Raw genomic sequence first — 12391 nt, forward strand, 5'->3', positions numbered from 1 at the left:
CCCTGTGGTACAGCGATACAAGTGTGGGAAAGTGAACTCCAGTATGTAGTCCACCTACGGCGTTCTTTGCACAGTACAGTAAATTTGTAAGATTTGAGGCTTTCACGGCGGTGACTATGAAGAAAGCAGTCTTCTGGGATTTGGCACCGTGTATATGTGGTGTTAACCGACGTTTCGGAGGAACGTCGGTTAACACCACATATACACGGCGCCAAATCCCAGAAGACTGCTTTCTTTACAGCAAATTTATTTAAAGTGGGAATAAGGAAAAGCAATTGTGTGCAATTCTCCCACATCGAATTTCCGCGAAATACACGTATGTACAAGGGTCTAAGGGAATCAAGGCGAGAGGTCCATTTGTGACCTTATAAAACCCAGGTTTATTACGGATCTACTTGTATAAAAACCCAAATTTTGGTATAAGTCTCGTATACTGAATTTCAACTAAACCTGTCCAGCCGTTTGCGTTACTTTCGAGATGGGCGCCGAAACGAATTTGCGTCTTCATACAAAGTGCAGTTATCGTTGTCCGATCTTAACAGAGTCTGGGATATTTACACAAATGTTAGTAAAACTACTCAGTATCAAATTTTATGAAAATCCGTCCAGTGTAGTTCTCGAGTTCTTGCATGCGGACGGACAAACATGGCGGAACTAGTAACTCCTCGTTGCAGTCGCGCCAAAATGAAGTCTCCTTCTGATGAACACTGGTTCGACGGGTGTAGCACGGTTCAAAGACTGATATGGACAGAACCGGCTCAAAAATTAAAATTAAGAAGTTCTGGGAAGAACTAGTCGCCTACTTTCCTTCGACACGACACGGACGCAACAGAGAAAGATGACTCCAACAATTCTTCGTTGCCACAGAGACGTCTTTACCGAGTTGATAACTAGCACTGATAGCTGGGTTACACACACAGACACACAGACTGATTGGTGGGATTTATGGAGTGCACCGTCGATATGGCCTCAGGTGTCATGATATACATACGTACCAAGTTTCATAAAGGCATTCAAAACTTAATAACGGGAGGGGGGCCTCACAGACAGCATAAGCCTACTACAGGGAAGTAAAGGTAAAGCTGTCCCTGTGCTCAATTAAGCACTATGCCATGAAGGCGTATGGGGGAGTGGATGTATAGATACTTAGGAAAGTAGACTAAAAATGTGCGAAAAATTGAGGTTAGTTCGCATGCGCTGAAGATGGAGGCATTGTTCCTAGGATACGCTGGTGCCCATCTACCAGAATACACGAAGTCACAGCCTGAAGAGCTCCACTATGCCCGGTCGGCATCCCAGACCACGTGGCACCAAATGATACGATCATGGCTGTGGTCTGATGAGGTACTATCCCAACATCTGCCTGCTGGGACTGAGAAAAGCGAGTAGCCTCGGTCAGGATTTGAACATCAGTCCCTCAGCTCTCTCAAGTCTAAAGAGAGAGAGAGAGTGGTGGGAGTCTAAGCTGTGCTCACTAGCCCGGGTGTTCAGGAAAAATGAATGTATTGATTCTGCTGGAGAGAAAGTGACACTATAGTGAACAGGCTACGGACTGAACGACGGAGGAATCTGGGTTCCATTCTCGGCAGGGGCAAGGGATGGATGACTCCGAGGCGTGTGTGCGTGAAGCCACGGGGGGCCAACATATCTGGGTGTCGCTGGGTGACCCAGATACCAGGGTCAGTGTCTCTCTGCGGGAGAGAGTGCGTGAGTCATGTTGGCTTTCATCTCGTGAAACCGCGATCTGCTTTCGCTGCTGCATTCCACGCTAAAGCAAGGTCGGCCGGGCGCGCCGCAGTGCCAACGGACGGCTTCCTCCCACGGAGTCACCGCGGAGACCCGAGTTCACTCCCCGCACGCGTCATGCGACAAGTGTGTGGGGGGGGGGGAAACGGAACTGTGGTAAGGTCTCCGGTCACTTTCTTCTGCCGACGATGCACGCTCACCGACCGTCGGCGTCGCTCCATCCATTGGGCCCCCTGGATTGAGGGGCCAGCGTCCGCGCCATGCGCTTCCACTTTCCAAAAATCTAAGCCAGAAAGAACTTTCATTCTAAACTGCAACATAAGTTCTTTCTTTTTTCCTCTTTGTGGGGTATCGCAATCAATGGACAGTCCAGCAACAGACACAAAAAGGACGCCCAAAGTACCCCTTTTGCGTCGGCGCGTCTGGCACTCTGCAGTTTCAGTCACTGTGACTCAAAGAAACATTTTGCAGAAAGATAATGTTGAGGTCGTGCCATTGCTCAGGCGGTTAGCGCTAGCTTCCCGCCGCGGCGGCCCAGGTCAGGTCATGCGGGATTTGTGGTGGACAAAGTGGCACTGAGACAGGCTTCCTCCGAGTACCGAGTACTTCGGTTTCCCCTGCAAATTCTCATTCCACCGACTGCTCCACACTCATCATCTATCATCATGGCTGGTACAGTAGGCCAGTTAGTGGCCGACGTAGCTAGTGGACTCAAGTCTCACCCCACGCCAATAAACTAACAAAAAAAAATAAAATAATTTTTACGTCATGTGTTTTTAATCAGAACACACAATTCTTTCTTTTGGTAATAAAATTAAATTTGTATTGTCTCCAATTGTGCTGTTGCTTAGGAAGCGTATGGGGGGGGGGGCTACCTCTGCCCTTCAAGCCGCCAGAGCTGGTACAATGGGCCCTTTTGGCTTGATCTCGCCTCGATTTCCATTAAGATCTGAAGCTTTGAGGGCGATATCAGCGCTAGTAACATCTCAGATTACAAGACATCGAATGGCAGGGTATTCGCGCATAATGTATGGGGAAGGATCTGGAAGGAAACGACCAAGGTGTAATTTAAGGTACCACAGACTATCCTGACAGGATTTCTTGCTGGCAAAACCGGGAACTACATTAAACCAGGCCACGCCCCTTCCAATTCATTCCTCATTTATCTTCGTACCACTGAACGTCATATGACGGAAGCTCTGTATAGCGAATAGGCTAGGTGTTGGATGACCGAGGAATCGAGAGTCGATTGCCGGCAAGGCAATCTCCACAACGTCCACTCCGCCTCCCATGCAATGCATAGCGGGGGTACAGCGGCTGGGCGTGAAGCTAACTACTCACCTCCACTTCGCCATACGTCTTCATGGCGTGCTACTTAATTGAGACCAGGGATAAGTTTACCTATTTAAATTCAGCTGTCCGGTCCACAGACCGAAAACTACCGACATGGCTGTACGACATAAGAAATGGATGCTAAGTGGAGGTGCTCAGCCTCACACTGCGACCGCTTTACACCTGCCAGTATCTACCGCTTTAAATGCGTTGTCCCTATGCTTAACTAATTAAGCACCACGCCATGAAGGCGTATGGTGGAGTGGACGTACAGAGCCACGTTTTGTTGGCCTCGGCACTTGCTGTAGGTGAGTGGTCAGCTTCACTTCCCGCCGCTTTACCCCCGCGGAAAGGGCCCCGGTACCCATTGGACAGGAGGTTGGGCCATTTGCTCCATTACGTGTTCAAAAACAAACTTCATTCAGCACGCTTTACGGAATGACAAAGGTTTTCAACCGTTGTAGAAATCGTTCGGTGAGAGGCCAATACACACGGTTTTCTTAGAATTCAGGCGTGCTTCGCTCTCGCAAGATGGCAGATACAAATTATCATCCGGAAGCCCCGAAGGGAAGAGACCACTTGCGTGAACTGGGCACAGATGGTACAGTAATACTGATCTGGATATTAAAGAATTTGGGTGAGGGTGGACTGGACTCACATGGCTACCGAAAGGGCGCCATGGCGGGCCAAGATGATGGAGGGAAATGCCATTAACCAGCTACCAGACCACAGTCTAAATCTTTAGCACCTTAAACCAGGCCAGCTGAGCGACTGTTAGCTTCTCAAGGCAGTCCGTATAATGGGGTTATTAGAATTCAGAACCTAAACAAACGGATAGGAATTTGGGGCGCGCGATTTACCGTCAAGGTCCATTCAGTTATCCAGGATGTCGTGTTGGAAATCAGTCTGGCACGGACTCAAGGACTCTCGCATACGCATGCGTACGTGGTGCCGGCGCGTTGCCCACAGCGCAACGTGCGCGGTACCGCGAGCCTCCGGGCAACGCAGGCCGTGTGAGCGGTTTGCAAAGTGGGAGCCGCGGCCCCCCACGGGTGCAGCCAAACATGCTAATGGCCCAACTGATTAATTTCTAATGTTTCTCATGGGGTGAGACTGGGTCCACTTGGTACTGCGGCCACTAACTGGCCTACTGTACCAGCCCCAGAGGGTAGATGGGAGTGGAGCAGTTGGTGGCAGGGGAAACCGAAGTGCTCAGAGAAAACCTGCTCTAGCTCCACTTTGTCCACCACAAATCCCACATGACCTGACCCGGGTGTAACCGCATTTCGGGCCCCTTTCCGCGTGCCCACAGATCCGTCCAAACACGACATCCAGCATTGGGGTGGGCGAGATTCAACAAGCTCTTCCAAATAAGCGTTTTTCAAGGAAGTGTCGACAGATTCTCAACCCTTTTACATCTTTTGAAAGTACGCGTACCACCAAATGCAAAGACAACTCTTGTCCTGCGGAATCCGAGGTTATCACAGCGGTGGTCGACGTTTCTGAGGAACATGTCGCCTCAGTCTTCAGGGTCAAAATTTAAGCCGATCATAAACCAGCGGGAAAGCAGGCGGATACCCCAGAAGACAGACCCCCAGACTCGGTTATCTTCTCCCGATTAGTGTATTTATAGAGTTACGTAAGTGTTCATCATTCATTCATTATTGGAGGGGGTGGGTTTCCCCATGCACCGCGACCAGTTGTTGATCTATTGTACGTCCCCCTTTGATATTATACCAGTCGCCATACCCTCCCGGTACTGGTGCTCGCTATCAGCCCCTTTCAGCCAGCGAGTTCGGCCCCTCTACTGGCAGTGGTACCCGATACTTCCCCCTCTGTCTGAGGCATTGGAAACTACTTGGGCGGGAAACTTTTTACCTAATTTTGCTCAGAGGTCTCCTAGAGACGTGAGGATCTATTATGTGCCGTAAATCTACGACACGGGAACCACGGCTTAAAGTCCCTCCCTAAATTTTTCCGCCCTTAAAAATTCCACGACCTCCGCCGGGTTTGAACTCGCGTGAGGTGAGAACGTTACCCCTAGACTACGGAGGCCGCTACGTAAGTGTTAGTGTTGTATTAATAATTAACAGAATTCTGTAAGAACTTTACTCTGTGACTTCCCGACTTACGCTCTCATTAAATCGATATGACTTCTGACTCTAAAACTCAAATTTCGGACTGACGCCATGTTGTAGCGTTCTGGTGGCTGGAATCTGAACTCATAACGATCTGCGTTAAAATGTTACTAACTTACTTCAATGCCCAATGTTATGTTATGTTGTTTGATGTCTCTTTATTGAATCTATAATAAAAACACCGAAATTATGGCGCAAACGGGAAGGGGGGGGGTAGAATATTGGAAAATGGTTTCAAGCCTTGAGATTCAAGAACGTCCCACCTCATAACGAACTCGATCTAGGCCTCGTTTAAGTCCAAGGTACGATGACACCCACTCGACATTACCGGGATTTGCACTTTGTTCAAAACAATGTTTCGGAAACTGACTCTCTTTCCGTCCTCAGGTGAGCAGATGGGAGACATCTAGCAGAGGTAATCCCAACCACTGTTAGGATGTACAAGACCATTTTCCCGGTTACCGTGGGGGTTCTGGCCCACTGTTAACACGCTGAAGAACAACAAGGAATTACCTCGTGGCCCTGTGTTGGGCCGAAGCAAGCTCGGTTCACGCTGACACCAAGTTACGTGTTGCGAGGTCACAACAGTGAAAGCAAGTTCGTATGAGTAACGAGTTCCCACCTCTGGAGTTTGCAAATGCAGCTGTGACAGCAAGGTCAAGTTGCGCATCGCGCTACTGAACGCCCGCAATGCCTGGCCAGTTAAGCCCTTTCGTTCCTGAACCAACTGCTCTGCTGTTGTTTGGGCACCTCAGCCAGTGTTGTGGGAGATGATAATGAATTCGGTGAGGTACGGAAGGAAGCGGCCGTTGACTAGTTCAAGCCCTATTCCAGCTATAGATTCTGCTCTCTTGGGATATAGCCCAGTCTGTTAGCGACGCCTTCAGAGGGCAGGAGAGTAGCAACACGTTGCAAGGACCTGACCCAGGAGACCAAAGTGTGAAACCTCGCCGTTGTGAAGTCCAGGACAGAGCAACAGAATTGCGTTACAAGTATTGGCATTAACATTTGGAACATTTCTTTGTGAAGCATCCCCCCCCCACACACACACACACTCACGTGGGATAATGCTCAATCTTCTCGCAGAAGGTGGAGCCCGGCTTGGCGCAGGGTGGCACCCTCCCAGGAGGCGCCGGCAGGAAGGGGTAGCTGGTCCTGCAGGTACCGTAGTGGTCACACTGAGGCACGGTGCGCAGGGGACGCACCAGAGCGAGCCACAGCACACACAGACACACCTGGAACACAGCAGCTACATACAGTTCATAACAACTGCACACCGAGAACACCGACTGTTCTGCGTAAATTATTTTGTGGTTTTCCTCACGATCAATTCCTTGCAGATCCTTTCCAATTCATTCTTCGCTGCCGTGCCACTGGTCGAGAGAGAAAAGCAAAGGTATCCCTGTAACGCCGTGGAGGCCCACAGGGTAGTGAGACGTCGAGGCTGCCACATTTTCTAGACACAAAAGCCTGCATTCCGAGACCCTGACATCTGATACGATATCGGGGTTCTCTTATGGCAAGGAATTGTCAATCGTATGTAGAGCTTCCAAGCGAAGGAACCACCGCTTGTCGGCTGTCCGCACCTACTTTACATGTACTCTCCGTCTCTGAGGGCCCGCACAAGTTTACAACGAAAGAAACATATACTCAACACTTGCAGCCAGCAGGCACAGAAACTCGACAAAAGCTGGACGACCGAGCAGTCAGGATTCGATTCACGGCAAGACCGGCTCTGGGGCCCACCCACACCCCTATCGAAGGGTTGCCTCGACGGTAAGCTGACCATACACCTTACGGCATTTCATCGTTTCGAAAGACTGATACAGGCAGGCTACTACTCGTATGTGCCCATCTCGTGCGCATGCGTTCCGTGCGTCCGTACTTTCGGACCGTGTCATAGCTCAGGCGGTTATTCGCCGGCCTCCCACCTCAGCGGCCCGTGTTCGATTCTAGGTCAGGATATGTGGGATTCGCGGTGGACGAAATGGTACTGCGGCAGGTTTTTTCAGAATACTTCAGTTCCCCTGCCACTTCTCATTCCAACAATTGCTCCTCAATCCGGGGCTGGTACAGTAGGCTAGTTGGTGGTTGACGTACCAAGTCTCCCGCCCCCCACCCCAAGAAACTTGACTGGGCCGCGCAACACGGCGCGGAGCGGTTGGCTTCAAGACCTGGGTCTGGGCCGGCTGATGTAACAAAGAGATGTGCTTGTGACTACAGCTGACGGCTGACGGGAGGCTGGAGAAAACTTGTACCCTTCCCTGTGCATGGGAGAACGTCACTGAAATGTTGTGTGATGCTATCTGCCTCAGTGGCGGGGTTTAGTAAAGAGCGAAATGGATCATCCGGTTCCGCACAAGAAAATAAGCGACTGGTGCTACATGAAGTCGGTTCGAAACGTCTGGCAGTGTGTGGGGAGAAAGTGTTCAGATTCAACGAAAATCGGCGCTCACACGTCACGCGTTAGGAAACCCACAGCAAACTTGGGTACGAGCCTACACAATGGGGCATTTAAGTTTATCTAACGAGCACACCGGTTCCCACTATTGTTAGCTGCTTCGATTGGTATTCTCGGACAGTTTTAAAATTAAAATTGCCCTGTAGAATTGTTCTCTGACTGGTCGTTAGGAGTTTCTCCAGATGTAGCATGGCCATTATATCAGTCCCGAGTCTCGTGCGCACGCGCATTTCTCAGGGAATATCTGGGGTTCAATCCCAAGCACCGCCAGACACTTGAAACGATCCTGAGCTACATCAGTCTACCCACTTCAGTATTATACTCAGGCCTCGTGTCAGACCGCAAGTCTTACAAACTTAACGCTAGATGAGGTCTCTCCAGCGAAATCTCTCCTTAACCCTCTTAATTTAACTGCCATAACGATCCATACGCAGTTCTTTGTACATCTCATCAGAGGTCACAAATCTTCCATCTGTGATGACATGTTAACATGAAGTTCACGTAAACAGCACGTATAAGAATCCAGTTCGTACCTCACAGGAAACACAGGGACGGACACATGTGCACGTGAAATTTCGAGTTATTACTGCGGTAGCTGTGATGACTACTGTCTTCCGAGACGTGACGTCGTGTAGTCTGGTACATCGTTACCGACGTTTCGGAGGTACATGCTGACTCCATCTTCAGAAAAAGTGAGTAAAAACCATCTGATGTGGCACGTAGCATACATGTCTCATTTATTTATGGTTCATTTAACGAAGCTAGACCGCATGGCGCCGAACCGTAAGGTGGTTGACGATTGCTAAATTGGAAAGGATTTGTATCGACGCTGTCGTGGCCCATTTCAAGACGATATTTCAGAATTCCTCTGAAGATACTGAAAGTCTTCAGCCAGAATTCGCGATGCCCCGACAGAGTACAAGCCCGAAGTGATGTCACTTGAGCCAGTTCGCTCCGTAGCGTGCATGTTGTGGCAGACGTTTTACTAAGCTACCCTGAAGATGGAGACAGCAGGTTCCTCCGAACCGCTCACGATATGTCTGGCTACACGGAGTGTTATCCCAACTGGCAAGTCTTTAGACGTGTGACTTTTTCTGGCCCAGACGTAAGATTTCTGTGTTCATGGCAATGAACCTCAGGGAAGCTTTTGGATGCCTCAGTGTCGACCGGTGACAACGCCCACACCGCAGTCATGTGCGCACATGACCCAACAGAAATCAAAGAAACGGTTTCCCTTATCTCTGCTCCACGGAGAACGGAAGGCAGACAGGACCCTGGTACAAATGTCATTCCTGGCAGTCTACACTTGGACAAGTTCCAGTTTGCTGGCACCAAGGCCTTGTGAGTGACACGCAAGCCAAAGGCCTCTGAATTGTTATTGGACACTGGTTCATCGGTTTTCGACTGACTTGAAGAGAAATCGTGACGCTGTGGCGAGCCAGATATCAGAGAAAGCATTGCAATGGGCTGGCCAAGAGCCGTCAGGGAAGGCCTGACCTCGGCCTCAGCATTTTCGTGTGTCTGCCTGAAATTTGTTATGAACGACGTGACACTGCTGTGCGTTGCCACTGCGTATTTATTAATTTCACGGCCAACCATTTTATTTCATATGTTTGCCGGTGTAATTCCCGATGAAAATCCAACGGAAAGTCTACATTCAACTCCTTCCCTGAGTTCCGTCTATGGGCCCTGTACTTTTTTTATTGCTAGTGGGGTGGGACTAAGTCCCTCGTACTGCGGCCACTTCTGGCCTATTGTACCAGCCCCAGATGATAGGTGAGGGTGATTGTGGAGCAATTGGTGGAATGAAGATTGGCAGGGGAAACCGAAGTACTCGGAGAAAACCTGCCCCAGCGTCACTTTGTCCACCACAAATCCCATTTGACCAGACCCGGGATCGAACGTGGGCCGCCGCGGTGGGAAGCCAGCGACTAACCGCTTGAGCTATGGCGCGGCCTATGGACCCTGTACTTAGTCACCTAAGCCCGACATCTACATAAACGTAGTATCATTCTCCCACGCACATTTCCTTCTTAGCCCATCTGTCCGGCGTCAGGTTTCTCTCAAAATGTGCAGAACTGAAATAATAAAAATGCTTGTTCATAATGAGAGTCGTGTGAAAACGGCCGCGTGCGTGTCTGTCTAGTGAAATTCTGGCTATCACTTGCGCCGCAGCGCCATATAGTGATCGCTTTATGAACTATTCGGTCGCCAGGCTACAGAAGAGAGATAAACATTGATCGCGCTTGCGCCACGAAGAGGTTATGGTTCCCTAGCAACCAGAGCTGGGACGGGCAGAAACGGATAAACAGAGATAACTATGGACGAAAAGATTTTACTTTTATGTTTCCTGATAGTTAAATACGCTTTTGTTTGCTAGGGACTGAAAACCGTGGAACAGAAACAGACGCAAGAGTCGTTACGCTGGCAACAATGTTACATCCGCGTGCATTATTTGGACAATACAGATCATAAAATATATTTTATGACCGATGTGATACGTGTGGTTTCTTGAACAAATCTCATAGAAAGTGGCATACAAACCGTCACTTGTGCTTCCTACTTTATGAATATTTGCCTTCATTGTTATGCAGAAACGTACACTCGACTGGAAACGGATATAAACGGCATTGACTGTCCTTGCTAAGGGAAAGTGGCTCCTGGGAAATCTTGCGGATCATTGCCACCGCACAAGGCGTGGCGCTGCGAGCAATATCGCACCAACACGGAAGGCCGTAGAATTTTAGTGGCATTCTGAACATGCACTGAAGTATGTTCACAAAACAGTTAGGCATTTTAGGGACACTTGCAAGTCACTTCTAGCCACATATGCCGTCCCGGGTTTCCAGGAGCGCATTATATAGGGGCGCCGGGGGAACTGCCCCTTTGTCTAATTTTTGTGGAAAAAAGGTAAAACTGAAAAACAAAGGAAGTATACCAAATATTAATAAAAGAAATAAACGCATCTTTTAAAAATAACGCTCTTGTATACTCAATGCTCTACGACGATCACTAAACATAGCCTTAGTTGGTTTAAACGTAACATCCACTTAAACGTAAGCTTGTAAGCAAATTTTCTGGCTCCCCCCTTCACCTGTAGCTCCACTTACTCAAAGCGGTGGGCTTTGTTTCGCTCTTGCAGACATTTTAACCGACTTTCCAATTTGGCTCACTTCATTCCTGAAAACGGAGGCACCATGTCCTTGCGAAATGGTGATGGCCACTGCCAGACTATAAAATGGCCACAATCTCATACATCTGGTTTAAATAATTTGGCAACGAAAGGGCAAGGTAACGATTGCCCCTGTGAAGTCGCTGTATCTTTTGCGCTGTGCCGGTTCATGGCAACGAAAGGGCACGAGACGTGAGATCAACATCCAAGACATTCCCACCCGTACAGACCTAGCGTACTCAGTATAGCGACTGGCCACGGGCTGGACGATCGATGGGTCGGTGTTCGGGTCCCGATTGGGTCAAGAATTGTCTCTTCTCCATGTTCTGGAGACCGGCGCTGGGGTCCACTCAACCTCCTATCCAATGGGTACCGGGGGGTTTTTCCCTGGGGGTAAAGCAGCAGGGGCGTGAAGCTGACCACTCACCTCCAACTAGTCCCGAGGTCAAGAATGGCGTAGTGCTTAGTTAGTTAAGCATAGGGACAACTTTACAGACCTACGTATCTGAAGCAAAGTCGGGGAATACCCACTGCCCAACTTCTGAGGGCTCGCATGTTTGGTAAAGGGATAAGCTAAACCTGTCCCGGCCCTTGGCTAAGCACAGCGACCTCAGAACTTGTAGGCCTATGTACAATCGTAACTTTGGCACTAGACGGAGGTCAGTGGCCAGTTTCACGCCCCGGCCGCTTACCCCCTGGTTGGGTGCGCCCAGCACAACCGGTTTTGGCGCGGTGACAGAAAGAAGAAATTTCTGTCCCTGTCGGAAATGGAACCCCGGTCATCCACTTGCAGGCAGCTATCCCGGGGTAGAGCAGCCACACGCGGACGAGCGATATAAATGTATACTGTTACATGAGGTTACCTTCATTCACCCTCTGAGGCCCGAAGAGAGACAGCAGTCTACCTGCAGTTGTCAGTACTGGGTAAAATGGTAAAATTCTCCATGTGCTTTATTGATTAAGCGTCACGCCATCAAGAGGTAGGGGAAGTGGAGGTAAAAATCCACATATTCTGAGCCTCTGCACTAGATTGAAGGGAGTATTCCAGTTTCACGCCCCTGTCTCTTTACTCCCAGTATCCATTGGATAGGAGCTTGGGTGGGGCACAGAGCTGGTCCGGACGCAGTGGAGAGGAGAAGAATACCTTACCCCTGTCGGGAATTGAAACCCGGAACTCCCCGCCAGTACTAAGAGCTTCCCCTGGTTTTTGCCAGTCAGAACGTTCGAATAATGCTATTTAGTTTTTCATGTCATTGTTGAAGCCTGAAGTCCTTATTAATAATCCATATATATATATATTCAGTCCGTACCTCACAGGAAACACATCACGTCTCCGCTACGGAGACAAACCGGTTAATGCTGTTTGGGGAAACAGTCGCTGTTTATTGTGAGAACCATACGGAACACACAGATACACCGTGTGGGCAGAATGCAGCTTATGTATATTAAGGAATGTGGTACATGTAATTACCACAGTGCTTTAGGTTGTTAGGTATATACGGAATTGAGCCGAAGTAATGGAAATTGAAAGAGATAATCAGA

General features: G+C 49.3%; 1 protein-coding gene across 5 annotated transcripts in view; it reads right to left on the reverse strand.

Annotated features, from left to right (window-relative positions):
- LOC111872602 (protein spaetzle 5) overlaps window positions 1–12391 on the reverse strand; it is a 64085-nt gene that overhangs the window by 16558 nt on the left and 35136 nt on the right. For all 5 annotated transcript variants that reach the window (XM_033754764.1, XM_033754762.1, XM_023866671.2 and 2 more), the window contains exon 2: window positions 6276–6451. In XM_033754764.1, the coding sequence (XP_033610655.1) occupies window positions 6276–6451 (176 nt within the window). The remainder of the gene's footprint in view (window positions 1–6275; window positions 6452–12391) is intronic.

This window comes from Cryptotermes secundus, unplaced genomic scaffold, assembly GCF_002891405.2.
Source record: "Cryptotermes secundus unplaced genomic scaffold, Csec_1.0 scaffold1928, whole genome shotgun sequence".
Classification (NCBI taxonomy): domain Eukaryota; kingdom Metazoa; phylum Arthropoda; class Insecta; order Blattodea; family Kalotermitidae; genus Cryptotermes; species Cryptotermes secundus.